Source organism: Thermothelomyces thermophilus, chromosome 3 (genome assembly GCF_000226095.1).
Source record: "Thermothelomyces thermophilus ATCC 42464 chromosome 3, complete sequence".
Classification (NCBI taxonomy): domain Eukaryota; kingdom Fungi; phylum Ascomycota; class Sordariomycetes; order Sordariales; family Chaetomiaceae; genus Thermothelomyces; species Thermothelomyces thermophilus.
The window spans coordinates 2202106-2218441 of NC_016474.1; the positions used below are offsets into that span (position 1 = coordinate 2202106).

At 36.6% G+C, this 16336-nt stretch overlaps 1 protein-coding gene across 1 annotated transcript; it reads left to right on the top strand.

The window, feature by feature from the left end:
• Window positions 1-15679: 15679 nt before the first annotated feature.
• On the top strand, window positions 15680-15955 carry MYCTH_2062716 (uncharacterized protein; the record flags this gene model as incomplete). Its single annotated transcript, XM_003662968.1, has 1 exon — window positions 15680-15955. A coding segment is annotated over one exon (276 nt), but the record flags the coding sequence as incomplete, so codon positions are not given.
• Window positions 15956-16336: the final 381 nt, after the last annotated feature.

The window sequence follows — 16336 nt, forward strand, 5'->3', positions numbered from 1 at the left end:
CCGGTAGAACTGTTCTAGTTTCTTAGGGCAATTCAAATTCTTAACTGGTTCTTATGAGTTATCTTCTGGTCCGAAATCAAGCTATTTGACCAGATACTATAGTTCTCCGTTAATAATACGTGAATCTAGAATTTCTTTAACGTCTTATTCTTCCTCTTCGTCCTTTGCTTCGATGTATATAGTAACCTTGGTGCTCTTTGGTACTGGTTCGAGAAGTGAAATATGAAAAACATCTGTCCGTAGTCATATAGATAATAGTAACGATAGTTAGTAGTTAGATGTCGAAATTCGTTCTTTGATAACGAAGGGTCTGACCTTCTTAAAGTCTAGCTTCGTACTTGGTCGTTTGGTTCGTAGGTTTTATATAATTAGGTAGACTTTGTCTCCCCTCTCTAGGCAAGGTCCCTCGAGCCTATGTTTGTCGTAATAGTTCTTTATTCTGGTTTTGATAAACTCGAGTTCTTTTTTAAGCTTCTTATGTAGTACGTATATCTGTTCTACTTTGACTACTGCTCTCGGCACTATGACCTCTGGTCCTTGCCTAAGGTCTACTTCATATCCGTAGTTTGCAAAGAACGGTGTGACTTTGGTCATTTCTGTCGGCATCATGTTATAGGCGAGTTGTACTATTAGTAATAGCATGACCTAGTCGTCTTGCTAGTAATTAACGTAAGAGTAGAGGTATTGCTTAACAACTTGGTTTAGTCGCTTCGTTTGTCTGTCGGTCTATAGGTAATATGCCGTTAACAGCTTACTATTAATGCCTAATCGTTATATTAACGCTTGCTAGAACTTCGACGTGAACTTGGTGTCTCTGTCGGTAATCTATTCTTGTGGCTAAGCATATACTAATGTAACTTGCTAATAGATTACGTCTACTAACTATTCTGCTATCTAGGACTCCTTATAAGAAAAGAAGTATACCTACTTAGTTAGGCAATCTACTATAGTAAGAATACTATTATAGGTTACTCCTATAGCTATATCCTTAGATTCTGGCAGCTTTGTAATAAAGTCCATCGTAACCGAGCTCTATAGTTTGTCAGCTGTTAGCAGTGGCTAAAGTAGCCTATATGGCTTGTGTCGTGCCGTTTTGCTTCGATTATAGATGTCATAGCTCCGTACGACTTCCTTAACTTGTACCGTTAACTGTGGAAAGTCGTAGTGTTTCTTGACTTGTGTGATAGTCTTCGTAACTCCTTTGTGTCCTCCGAGTTTTAACTCGTAGAGTTCTCGAATCATTCGTAGCTATTGATCCTAGTTGTAGATATATGCTTTGCCTCGGTACCAAAGTTTCCTATCTCTTTCTTCTACTCTGTTAGGTACTAGTGGTCTAGGTGCTGCTTAATACTATGCCTTGTTAATCCTTTCTTCTCGAAAGATTGCGTAGCATTCTAGGAACGAGTTAAGTAGATCATCTTCTACAGGTGTCTACGTTTCATAATATAGCGTTCTGTCTGTTCGTTCCTTGAACAACGGTAGTGTTGTTCCCGTTTGTCCTTCCGTGTGATCCGTTTGTCGGCTTAAGATGTCTGCTCGTACGTTCTCTTTGCCCTTCTTATAGCGAATCTCAAAGTTAAATTCTATAAGGAATTCTGCCTATCGTATTTGTCGTCTGTTGAGCTCCTTTATTATTATGAAGTATTATAGGTTCTTGTAATCCGTATATACTTATACTAGTTTAATTATGCCGCTAAGGTATGGTCGCTATTCCTTAAAAGCTTTAACAATTGTAAGTAGTTCCTTATTATAGATTAGATAATTGAGACGTAGTCTATCGAGTTTCTTTGAAAAGAAGGCTATAGGATGTAGCTTCCCTTGTCTATCTTATTATCCTAATTGTCCTCCGATAGCGTAGTCTGAAGCGTCTATTTCTACCTTAAATAGCTTCTTAGGGTCTAGTAGTACTAGTACCAGATCCTTAGTAATGGCATTCCGGATCTACGTAAATGCTTGCTTGTATTGCTCTTCCTATTGGAATTTAGTATTCTTCTTGGTAAGCTTGTATAAAGGTTGTACGATCACTCTAAAGTTCCTAATAAACATCTGGTAGAAGTTTGCAAATCCGATGAAGCTTTGTACTTCCGTGACTGACGTCGGTCGTAGCTAATTCTTAATAGCTTTAATCTTTGAAGGTTCTACCTAGATTTGTCCTGGGGATATTTCGTATCCTAAAAATACCGTTTTCCTGACATGGAATTTGCTCTTTTCCTTGTTAACTAATAGCTTATATACGTATAGCGTGTCTAGCACTACTTTCACGTACTTCCGGTGTTTATCTATCGTCTTAGAGAAGATAAGTATATCGTTAAGATAATATACTGTAAATTTGTCGAGAAAGGGTCGGATAGCTTGATTAATTAGGGCTTAGAACGTTGCCGGCGCGTTTGTAAGTCCGAATGGCATGACAAGGTACTTGTAATAGCTATAGGGTGTCCTAAAGGCCGTTTTCTACTTATCGCCTTCTTTGATCTATATATAGTTGTAGGCCGATGGCAAGTCAAGACATGTGAAATATTAGGCTCCTGCTAACTGATCTCGGAGCCGTAAGATCAGCGGTAACAGGTATCGGTTTTTCACAGTCTGTTTATTAAGTTACTAATAGTTAACATATAACCGTAGCTTTCCGTCTTTCTTAGGCATAAATAGGATTAGGTAGCCTACTAGCAATATCGATAGGCAGATATGTCTTCTTTAAAGGTTCTCTTCTAAATATTACTTAAGTTCTTCGTTCTGTGTCTGGCTCGTATAGTAGATCTTAAAGAACTTTAGTCATACTCCTTCCTTGAGCTTAATCTTGTGATCCTATAGGCCGTGTTCTAGTAGTCCTTCTAGATATTTCGGTTCGAATGCTAGGTGTCCTTCGTATTCCTTTGGTACTTCCCTAGTCTTGTCTCGTTTCTCGGTTTTCTAGTAGTATACGAACTTAGTTCTGTTTATAGCGATACTAGCGATTTCTCCTATCTCAACCTACTATTCCTATTATAGTGCTCTACATTCGTTAACGGAGAGAATAGCTATCGGCAATTTAGCTCGTTCCTCTTATCGCGATATTGATATTGTTATGCTACCTCTTCTAGAGTCTGTAGTAGTCTGCCTGCCACTGTCTATCTCTTGTAGTGGATCCGTAGGATATGCCTTTCCTTAAGCATCGTCTACTCGTGATCCTTATATGCTCCCTATCTTGCTAGTTAAATACGACTCTGTTTAGGGTTGTAGGTAGCTACTATTTTTCTAGCTAATGTCTAGGTTATAGTCTTTATACTATGGTAACCCTAATATTATGTCTTTGTCGTTGCCTATATCTATAATGCTAAATATGACTGCTATAGTCTTCCCTGCTATAGTGATGTCAATCGGTTTGGTCTCCCTGCGTACCTATTACGTCGGAAATGGCCCTTTGATTATACCATACTTCTGCTTCATTCTCTAGGGTATCTATAGCTAATTTATAAGCGTTAGCGAAATTAGGTTTATCTCTGCTCCACTATCCACTAGTGCGAGCATTTCGTGCTATTTCTACTATGCTATTATCTATAATCGCTTGTCTTGCTGCCGTTGTCTAAAGATTGTAGCGATTTCCTATATTTCTGCTAGGAGGTCTCGATATAGTGGTCTCTTGCGCTAGTCCTTCCTATACTACGCTATCACTCGCTGCTATGTAGGCGTTAATAGTTTCCGGGCCCCTTGAAGGGCCCTGACCTGTTTCCCAGGTCAGTGCTAACCTCTTTAGTTGTTCGGCTAATAGTAGCTTCGTTAATCGTGCTTATTTCTATAAGCTATTAAGTGCTTACGGCTTCTTACTATTAGGTCTATTCCGCTTTCTATTGTATATGCTATAGCTTCGTCTAAAGCTCCCGAATTCGTAATTTCTTTTCTTCCATATAATAGAGGTAATCGTTACTCTAGCACAAGTCCTATATGTCTTGTCCGGTTCCGTAGTACCTAGGCTAGGCTCGTCTTAGAACTATTGTAATGCTTTCTAGATCGCGGGCTTTGATCTTCTAGAGCAATTCGGCCGCTCTGTTTCCTATATTGTAGACCTATTCTATAGGGCATAAGCTTCCGTCCTCATTTCCTTGTCGGGTCGGCCAGTGATTGTTTTCGAATTTGTCGTGGAAGTGGTATCGGCATTCGTGTGCTACACACTAGAACTAGGGCACTTGCGTATATGCCTCGTGTCAAGGGTATAGTCACGTAGCGTTACCTAGGAGGTATTAGAATTCTTTCCCGAATCCTTCCTATTGTATGTAGATCGTAGGTACTCTAGTGCTGATATAGGAGTGTTTCTTCTAGTAGCTTTCCTATATACGCTCGTCTTTTCTATGGTTCGCGTATATAAACTGGTATTCTAGGTTCTATATATCGTTGCTAAGTTGCTGATCGTCAAGGTACTCGGCGTAGCTATCGGGCCTATCATATGTCATAGGCTGTTCTCCTTTAATGGTTTTTACGATACGTCGGAGTTCCCTTATCTTGTCCCTTATCTTATCGCTCTATTAGACGAGTCAAATCAAGCGTCTATCCTATTTATATAGTTCCGTATTAAGCCAAAAAACTTCGTTATAGTACCATTTGATTTGTTCCTAGAAAAATAGAATATTAGGTCTAGGTCTTTCGATTCCTTAGGTATCGGTTGTCCACGATCTATCCTGCCTCTGTATGACCGTAAAGCCCTACTACCTCAAGGCTAGGAGAATTGAAACTAACAGTACATATTCTCCTGCCATGTCCCATTCGGCAAGACCTATCTCTAGGTCTATAGTAACCAGTTTAGAGTACAGTGCTTGTTTGTCTTTATTATTGTTGTTATGTCCGAGACTATCTATATCACTGCCCTTGTCTTTATAGCTTGTAGCTGCTACTTTGATGACGTCCTTAGTAGTTTTGTCGATAGCTATAATTTCCTTTTTAGGGGCTAGTTTCTATTCTTTCTTCGGGCTCTAGTATTCTTGCTTATAGTGCCCTTTCTTTCTATAGTTATAGTAGGTGACATTGGACTTGTCTTTAGTCGTCTTCTTCTAGTCTTGCTTCTACGCTATATCTATATCTATAGCTCTGGGGTACGTCCTGTACGAGGTACTGACGTATGCTCGCTTTTTCTTATCGTTAGCCTTAACTGTGGTTCTATTTATTTGACCTTATTTCTGCTGCTCTTGTGTGTAGAGTCGATCATCGATCCTAATAGCCTGTATAATATATTCGTCTAGAGTCTTAGGCTAATTATACTTATATAGCTTATCCTTGACCTTTTCCTTTAAGCTATTATAAAACAATTACATTAATACCTTGTCGTTAAGCTAAGACTTAAGCATGTCTTATCTAAACTATACGGTGTAGGAGGTTGCTGACTTAGTCTGTCGGAGATTGGCAAGTCTTTCTTATATATAAATCTTCTTGTCTTTATCACTAAAAACTTTCCAAAGCTCTTCTTCGAAATGGTTATAAGATTAGAAGACTGCCTATATAAACGTGTCTCGGTCGTCTTCGTCTTCCTTAGTGAGATAGTCGTTCTACGTAGGCTCGAACCATCTAAGTGCCTTGCCCTCTAGTCTTGTGGCTATATAGAGGACTTTGGCTTTATCGTCTGGAAACTTGTCATCGTTAAGCCGGAAGTAGGATCAGAGGTTTGTCAAGAATCCTACGAGATCTTCCTTAGTTCCTCTATATTTGCTAGGTAGTTCGATCTTGATACGCTTCGCTTTAGCGCCCTCGAGTGCCTCGATTTTAATATAGGCCTCGTTAACCAACTTCTACGAGTACTTTTCGCGGTTCTCGAGTTCCTTAATTCGAGCTTAAGCAGCCTTGTCTCTCTAGTCTAACTCCTGGATCTGCTGCTAGAGTTGACTAAGCTAAGCGAGCAGCTGTTCGGCCGTGACGTCGGTAGCTATGTCGATATCGAGGTCGAAGTCACCTCCGTTCTGAACCATGATAGAACAAAGGGAGTGGTAATAATGTATGACGAACCTAACTTAGACTTCTTCTGAAAGGGTCTAGACAGAGGTAGATTGAGTGTAACGAGTAGGCAGGTCGTCTAAGGGATTTGGTAAAGCCAAAGGGTTTATAATAATACTAGAGTTATCTCTTATAGTAATTAGTAATGCTTAGTATAAGTACTGTGATTGTGATTGTTACTACTAGTGAACTTCTAGAGTCTACTATAACGAGTGACTAGCTAGCTATATATATATAATGGTCTGTCCCTCTTTAATAGTTATTACTAGTACTACTTTTCCTTTTACTTCGTGATTCTACGTTATCGATGGTGACATGCTATTATTACTAGTGAAGACCTTAGTCTTAGTGGTGATGATCTTCTGATTGGTCTGTCGAGTAATTGGCTGTCGGAATGTCCTGTGTCCTAGCTACAGCCTGCCGGGCCGCCTATGTGCTTATTCGTGACATTATAGCTTCCTATTATTAAGTCTATATTAAGTCTATTCTGCTTTTCGTTGTATATGCTATAGCTTTATCTAAAGCTCCCGAATTCGCGATTTCTTTTTATCTGTGTAATAGAGGTAATTGTTGCTCTAGCACAAGTCCTATATATCTCGTCCTATTCTATAATACCTAGGCTAGGCTCGTCTTAGAACTATCGTAATGCCTTCTAGATCGTAGGCTTTGATCTTCTAAAGCAATTTGGCCGCTCTGTTTCCTATATTATAGACCTATTCCATAAGGTATAAGCTTCCGTCCTCATTTCCTTATTAGGTCGGCTAGTAATTATTTTCGAATTCGTTATAGAAGTAGTATCGGCATCCATATATTATATACTAGAACTAGGGTACTTGCGTATATGCCTTATATCGAGGATATAGTTATATAGTATTGCCTAGGAGGTATTAAAATGCTTTCCCGAATCCTTCCTATTATATATAAACTATAGGTACCCTAATACTAAGGTAGGAATGTTTTTTCATTTAGTAGCTTTCCTATATATACTCGTCTTTTCCGCGGTTTATACGTATAAACTAGTATTCTAGGTTCCGTACGTCGTTACTAAGTTACTAGTCATTAAGGTACTCGGCGTAGCTATCAGGCCTATTATATATTACAGGCTATCATCCTTTAATAGTTTTTACGATATGTCAGAGTTCCCTTGTCTTGTCCCTTATCTTATCGCTCTACTAGACGAGTCGAATCAAGCATCTATCCTGTTCACGCAGTTCTGTATTAAGCCGGAAAACTTTATTACAGTACTATTTGATTTGTTCCTAGAGAAATGGAATATTAGGTCTAGGTCTTTCGATTCCTTAGGTATCGGTTGTCTACGATCTATCTTGCCTCTATATAACCGTAAAACCCTACTGCCTTAAGGCTAGGAGAATCGAAATTAGTAGTATATATTCTCCTACTATATCCTATTTAGCAAGACCTATCTCTAGGTCTATAGTAACTAGTTTAGAGTATAGTACTTATTCGTCTTTACCATTACCATCGTATCTAAGACTATCTATATCACTACCCTTATCTTTGTAGCCTATAGCCATTACTTCGATAACGTCCTTAGTAGTTTCGTCGATAGCCGTAATTTCCTTTCTAGGGACTATCTTTTACTCTTTATTTAGGCTTCGATATTCTTACTTATAGTGCCCTTTCTTTCTGTAGTTATAGTAGGTAACATTAGACTTGTCTTTAGTTGTCTTCTTCTAATCCTACTTCTATACTATATCTATATCTATAGCTCTAGGGTATATCCTATATAAGGTACTAATATATACTTGCTTTTTCTTATCATTAGCCTTAACTATAGTTCTATTTATTTGACCTTGTTTCCATTACTCTTATATATAGAGTTAATTATTAATTCTAATAACCTATATAATATATTTATCTAAAGTCTTAGGCTAATTATACTTATATAGCTTGTCTTTAACCTTTTCCTTTAAGCTATTATAAAATAATTATATTAATGCCTTATTATTAAGCTAAGACTTAAGTATATCCTATCTAAACTATATAATATAAGAGGCTATTAACTTAGTCTATTAGAGATTAGCAAGTCTTTCTTATATATAAATCTTCTTATCTTTATCGCTAAAAACCTTCTAAAGCTCTTCTTCGAAACGGTCATAGGATCAAAAGACTACCTATATAAATACATCTCGGTTATCTTTATCTTCCTTGGTAAGATAGTCATTCTATATAGGCTTAAACTATCTAAGTGCCTTATCCTCTAGTCTCGTAGCTATATAGAGGACTTTAGCTTTATTATCCGGAAACTTATTATCATTAAGCCAGAAGTAGGATCAGAGGTTTATTAGAAATCCTATAAGGTCCTCCTTAGTTCCTCTATATTTGCTAGGTAGTTCGATCTTGATACGGCTCGCTTTAGCGCCCTCGAGTGCCTTGATTTTAGTATAGGCCTTGTTAACTAGTTTCTATAAGTGCTTTTCGCCGTTCTCGAGTTCCTTGATTTAAGCTTAAGTAGCCTTATCTCTCTAGTCTAACTCCTAGATCTGCTAATAGAGTTAACTAAGCTAGGTAAGCAGCTATTCGGCTATAATATTAGTAGCTATATCGATATCAAGGTCGAAGTCACCTCCGTTCTAAACTATAATAGAACAAAGGGAGTGATAGCAACGTGTGACAAACCTAACTAAGACTTCTTCTAAAAGGGTTTAGACGAAGGTAGATTGAGTAGGACAAGTAGGTAGGTTGTCTAAGGGATTTGGTAAAGCTAAAGGGTTTATAATAACATTAGAGTTATCTCTTATAGTAATTAGCAATACTTAGTATAAGTACTATAATTATAGGTTACTATTACTAGTAAACTCCTAGAGTCTATTGTAACGAGTGACTATCTATATATATATATAATCTTAAGATTATTAGCAGTTATGGTGATCCTCTATACTAGCTTACCTAGCTTATATTATAAGCTAGTGATCCTCTGCTAGGATCATTTCTTGCTAAGTGTAATCCTATCCTAATTGGTCTATTATTCCTCGGCTTGATTGGCCTGTTTATGCTAGTGGCTTAGGCGGCATTTGCATGTATATTTCTGTGACATTTAGCCTTTAAATGACGTTGCTTATATATAATACGATCTACTACGTTACGATCAGAGACGTACCCTCGTAAGGAAACAGGAACTTATAAGAAGAACCTAGAACGCCGGAACTATCGTAAGCACGACCCTAATATATATAAGCCTTGTAACGATAAGATTTTTTAATCATTTTACATACTTGGTTATACTCTATGTAATAGGAATACGCTATTACTATAAACCTATGATTAGAAATAAACTAAGCTAAATGCTTACGATAAATAGATGCTAGAGATCTATATACGTTAGATAGTATGATTGACAGTACAAAGGGCAATAAGAGGCTAAGGAGAAAAACACGTATAAGGAACGTAAGGAATGTTAGCGCTATTTGAAACGACCTAAAGAGGGCTTTTGGGTCGAAAGCCTTAGAGGGAGGGCATCGTATTACGGAAATATATATATAGATGCCGCCTAAGCCACTGGTATAAACGGGCCAATCAAGTCAAAGGAACGAAAGGACTAATTATAACATAGGAAGCACAGTAATCACTACGCTTACTAGCGATCAGGGTAATTACCACTATACGATCACTCACGATCACCGTAATCAAGAGTAATTACTAGGATTATATATATATATAGATAGTCACTCGTTAGGTAGACTCTAAGAGTTCACTAATGATAGTAACTTATAATTATAGTACTTATACTAAGCATCGCCGACTATTGTGAGAGATAACTCTAGTGTTATTATGAACCCTTTGGCTTTACCAAATCCCTTAGACGACCTGTATGCTTGTCCCGCTTTAACTACCTTCGTCTGAACCCTTTTAGAAGAAGTCTAAGTTAGGTTTGTCATACCTTATCAATAGTAAGTGTCTTTGCTTAAAGAGCCTTACTAACTAGAGAGAGTATATTATAGGCTATATTCTCCTTAGTCGATTTCTCTAATTCCTTAAAGTGAATGGTTTGTTTCTGTCTGGCTAGGGGGAGAGCTTCTTTACTAATATAGTTAGTAGCCTTCTTAGTAATAGCTATAACCCCTTGGCTTATAGCTAGAAGGTAAGCTCTTCTTACTTCTATATTCCTTTTTGGTAATTAAATAGTCTTTGCTTTATTAGTCCCTTCTTACCTAATAGGATCTTATATTAGCTTATCTTCCGTTTCTATAAAATAGCGTTTTATAAGGGTAGTACTCTATATTATAGTTACTATATCACTATTCTTATTAGAAATATCTTTACTATTAACTTTTGACTCGATAGTATTAAAAGCTTATATCACCATCTAGTCAGACTATAACGCGTCTATTAGTAAACCTTTACAGTTGGTAGTAAGAATAGGGTTATCTATCCAGGACATTGTCTGCTTTACCTGCTAGATAAGGGTACGTCTACCTTACTTACAATCTATCTAGAAATTAATCTCCTTAGCCTTAATATGGTTATAGATTAACTCTAGGGAAACTCTCTTAGTATTAGTAAGGCAATTAAAGGAGGTTATAATTACTTTTAGTAGGTATAAACCTTTAATATACCAAAGAAAGGCCTTATTAGTAATAAGATTTAAGTCTAGATAGTACTCTTAACTATATTCCTTTCAATAGCTCTTCATAAACCGTTGATATAGCTCTTAGCTAGGAAGATCTAACTAAAGAGAGGTATAAGTACGAATAATATACTACTAGGTCCTTTAATTAGCTATAGTAACTATATCCTTACTAAGGATTTTAACTTACTAGCTCTTTAGAAAACTAGGATCTCTCTTACCTAAGATCTACTTAAAACTAAGCTAATAGACAAGACTATTATAGATATCTTCTACTAGGACTAGATATCTATAGGTAAAGTACGTCTAGTTACTATAGTAGTAATAGCTATAAAGTATAACCAAGGTCAAACTTAGCCGGAATCCGCTACTTCTTTTCTTCTATCAAGACTCTTAGGCAGCTAACAAGTAGGTCTAGATCTCTTTAATCTCGTCGTTACTCAGATCGTCCGTCTAGTTATAGGAACGCCTATCTCTATCTAAAGATTTATAGCTAACTTTGCCCTTATTAATCCGAAGCTTATATAAGGTATCTATAAGCCTATTAACAATCTCATCGAAGGTAGTATCTCTTTAGGCAGATGAACCTAAAGGACTCTTCTATGCCAAGGGAGCTAAAGGACTTTTCTTAATAGTCTAGCTTACCTATAGTTTAACCTCCCTTCCTTTTAGATCTAGTTTATAATATACTAATCTAGCATTAACTCCCTTATATAGATATTCCTATATAAAGTTATAGAAGTCCTCCTACTCTATGTCATCAACCAATAAGTTACCCTTCTTATAGATCTAAAGATTAGTCTAGAGAATAGGGGGAAACCTATTCTATACCTTCCAGATAACTAACGATTAATAGACCGCTTTCTTTTTCTTTAGCACTTAGGTAAGCAAGACGTTAACATGCTCTAGGTAGTCGTAGATAGACTTGGCTAAATCTATATACTAAGAGTCTAGAAGACATTCTAACTCCTAAGTAGAAGTTTCCTAACAAGAGTCGTTCTACTTCTAGCGTTCCTTGACAGTAGCTTCGAAAGTAGTCTAGTCCTTCTTCTTTGACTTTAGCCACTAGTCTAGGATTTTCTGAAGGTCATCTATATACTATTACTCGAAGTAAGAGATCTTGTCGCTATTATCTCTACTAAAGATCTTATAAGCTTTTTCGAAATACTTAAGGTATTTAGTAACGTTATAACTAGAGAAGAGACTAGGTAATCCCTTGTCTATTAGCAAAGAGAATATAACCTAAATAACTTTAGTAAGTCTATCTATCATAATGTCTGCTTAAGTATAATACTTAACTTCTAAGTCTAAAGTAAGGTTTCTAAACTCTAACGATTAAGGCAATTCTAACGGTATTCTTCCTAATAAGATTTTAGTATACCTAGATATAAGAGGCGTTGAGAGTAGCGATTCCGATTAAGGTATTTACTAAACTAATAAGAAGAGTAATATCTAAGGTTGCTATCCTTAATTACGCCTTCCTATTTAGGTAACTCCCTTAAAGATAACTCTTCTATCCAAGTAGTTAATCTAGGAAGCTTTCCTCTTCTCTTTTAAGTCTTCCTATAATTAGTAAGATCGAATATAAACTTAGTCTACCGCTTTTACTCCTTTAAAGTATACCTAATAAAGCTATTCCTAAACCTTTAGATAGGGAATACCCTATAATAATAGTATTCTAACCCCTAAAGTCAGAATTCCTAAAACAATAAGACAAATCTACACTAGACTACTAAAGAGTAGTAATATATAGGTAGATATACTCTCACTAGTAAGCGCTAGTACCAAGGTAACTAGGGCTAGAATAGCTATAAAGCTTTCCTCTAGTATCTATATAACTCTAAAATCTCGTTTCTAAATCTTAAACAGTTCTAGTATTATAGATCTACATTTTAGAGTTTCTATCCCTCTAGATAGACGTCAAACTCCTTTAAACTTATCATCCCGCAATTCCTACCATCTCTACTAGTAGTATTATTACATTAGGGCAAGAGTAGTTCCCTAGCCTACCGCTAGATATACCGATCTCTTAGCACCTACATTTGCCCTTCTCGCTTTCCTAACAGTTTTACTATACATACCTCTATATATATGCCTTCGTTCCTCTATTACAAACGTTACTATCCTACTATACTCGAAGTCTAGTAGTCTAGTTTAGACTTAGAGCTAAGCTCTTCCCCGATTAAGCCCCTAAAAACATAAGCTAGTGCTAACCCTCTAGGGTACCACTTAGTACCTCTAGAACTAAACCTCTGTCTAGTTAAATAGGGGAGGAGCTTCGGCTTAAATCGTCTAGGGCATCCGAGTATTCGTGGTTATAGTAGGCAAGCCCGACTATCTGGACAGCAACGACAATAGAGGCAAAGATAGCAATAGTAATGTCCCTCTAGATAGACGTAGAAGAGTCTACTTATATAGAAAAAGATATCCCTAACTTATAAAAGAAAGAAAAACTACATTCTGTCACTTTAATCTATTAGAGTAAACGAGTGTTAAAAGTCATCTATTGTCCTTATCTATCTATCTAGTGCCCCTAGATAGGTAACCCCTATTTATGCCTATTATATATAATAAGCTCTATAGAACCGGAAAAACAAAACTATACCCTGTACCTCTCTAGTTATATTAAGAACTTCTAACCCTAGTCTAGTAATAACCTTAATACTTTATAAGCTCTATCCTAAGCTATAGGAAACGGATATATTTAACTAATACCTCCTTTAGGTCATTGAAAAATAGGAGACACTCTCTAAAGAGCTTAAAGCTAAAAGAAGGGTATAGAAAGCTACTATATTTAATGTTAAGGATACCCCTAACGGACTAAGCGGTAGCGGTAGTAATAGTAATAGTGCTTTTAAAGATTAAGCTAACTAGTTATATACCGAGCTAAGATAGGGTAATTAAGGCCAATGGTACTAGTCTAATTACTATAGGTGGAGAGAGGAATAGAAACGTAGGTATCTTCTATAAGAAGAGTAATACTAAAGCTATAACTAGGAGCCTTGCCTAAAAGACTATAATAACTAAGGCAGGGGCAACTATCTCTAGGGCACTAGAGCCTAGGAGAAGGGCAGATATAGTAAGTAGAATCCTTACTTCCGATGATTCTATTACTATAGCTAGAAGCGTATTAACAAAGATAGTACCTACTATTATTATAACACTATAGTAGTATCTAGTAAGGATAAGAAAGCCGAAGCTAAATATAAAGAGCTTAAAGCTACTAGCTATTTCCCAATTAGTAACTATAAATCCGAGACTAACAAAGATAGTAGTAACGGAGAGGCGTACTTCCTTAATACTATTAAAGGAGACTATATCTAGGAAGATAGTAATATCTATAGGCTCTATAGATAGTTATTCGTAAGCCGAGGAGCGCTATACTGCTACCTATATTAGGATTACAGAAAGAAACTACGCCTACCTAAATTGCCGAAGGAGGACCTTCCTTAGGTAGAGCGGAACTTCGTAGAAGGAATAGCTATATCAGCAGAATTGACCAAGGAACCATAATAGCAGGAAACCGTACTTCTCTCCTTTGAGCCCGGCCGAGTGGTAGAAGCTAACCTAAATATAGAAATACCCTTCTACCGGCCAAGGAAAATGTCTTACCTATATATTTTAGTTCGAGCCAACCTAGGAGACTAGATTATAGACATCTATTTCGATATAGACAGTTTAACTAACCTAGTTAACCAGGTATAGATTGCCTAATAGGTAAAGAATTCCTAATAGATTAAGGGCAAACCCTATACCTTTAAGGGAGTTAATTTAAAGACTAGGATTAGCAAATAGGTCAAATTTAACTTCTATATCCTAGGGGAGGTTAGGAATACGCCTATTAACAGACACGTCTACGTTACAGCCGATGTCATTAATAAACTTGCTCTAAAGATACTCCTAGGCACTAACTTTATAACGGCTTATAAAGTCAAGATTAACTTCGTCAAGGGTATCTATACCTTTAGATCACTAGTAAATATAAAGGTTTGTAAGGACGTTATAAAGAAGAACCTTAAGCCTATCTCTTAGAAGGTTACTACTATCTGGTATACTATCGTTCTTATATATTTTACCTAGATAGTCAAGACTTACTTTATCCTACTACCTAATACTACCTTAGAGGACAAGTGCTTCTACTTTACCACTAGCCAAGATAGAGTCTAGGATGCTATAGTTAATCGGCGTACACCTTAGGTAGCTATCGTTAGAAATAATACCGATATCCCTATAGTTATCCGGAAAGGAGACAAGATTAGCCACCTCTTAAAATACTATAGGAAGGATACTACCGCCTAAGTCAATATAAGCAATATAGAAAATATATAGTCTAAGGTCTAGGATAGAATTACTAAGTAGGAGCTAAAGGAAAAGCTAGAGGAGGCCTAGTATATATATTACTAAGAAGGTACCAATAGTAACTAAGAACTCCTACTACCGAATGGGGTTAACTTTTATACCCTATCCTACGGTATTAAGAAACCTAACGACATCCTGGCCATTAAAAGCAAGGATAGCATTAGCATTACTAACGTAAATCCCAAGTTCGTACTTAAGGTAAAGGAACTTCTAGACAGGTATAATCTTTACTATAATAGGGGGATTATACTAATGCTAGAAAGCTAGAAGATATAGATTAACCTAATTGACGGTTGGCAAAAGTAAGTCTATATAGTTAGACTATACCTAATGGGGCTTAAAGACCGTAAGGCTTTATATAAGCATTATAACTAGCTCTAGGCATCTGGTAGATTCACTTTCATGGATAAACTAACCCCTATTACGTACCTAGCATTCATTATATAGAGAAAGGTTACTAAAAAGCTAGGAGTAGAGGTTAAGAAGAGCCGAAGTATAGTCAACCTATGACCATTAAACGTAATTACGGTTCTAGATGTTTACCCTTTGCCTAACTAGGATAACATTATAGCCGCTATAGTTAGTAATAAGTTCTTTACGGCCCTAGATACCTTAGGATTCTTCTACTAGTTGCTAGTTACTAAGGAATATAGTGACTATATAGTAGTTATAAACTACTACGGTCCAGAAAAATCTAACGTAGTGCTTATAGGTTTTAAAAACGTACCTATATTTACGTAACGCTATATAGATAGACTTTTCTTTAAACACTACCATTTCGTCAAGGTATATATCGATAATATTATTATCTTTAGTAAAATAAAGGAAGAACATCTCGAACACCTACGTACCGTTTATAAAATTCTTAATAAGGCCTGTATCTATATTAGTGTAGCTAAATCCTTTACAGGTTACCTAGCTATAAGACTCCTTAGGTATATGGTAAATAATAAGGGCATCGCTAAAACCGACGACCATATTACTACCTTTAAGAAGCTAAAGTTTCCAGACACTCTTAATAGCCTAGAGCACTACCTTAGGATAGCCAGATAGCTTAGGAAAGGCATCCTATAGTTTGACGCTAAGGTATAGCCACTCTAGGCCTAGAAGACGGCACTAATAGCAGCTGCCTGGAAGGAAGGAAAATTGAACCCTAGGAAAGCCAAACATACCTAGAAAGCGGTTATATCTACCGTCAAATTCACCCTGACCAAGGAGGAACTCGAATCTTTCTAACTACTATAGGAGCACTTATATAACTAGGAGTTTCTCTATTACTACTACCTAAAAAAGCTACTATTCCTAAAGTTAGATACCTACTATAATGGCTATAGCGTTATTACCTTCTAATTTAAAGGTAACTAAGATGGAGAGAAAATTCCTAGTAAAGATATTCCTATAAGTAAGGTATAGCCTATCCCGTTTATATTACAA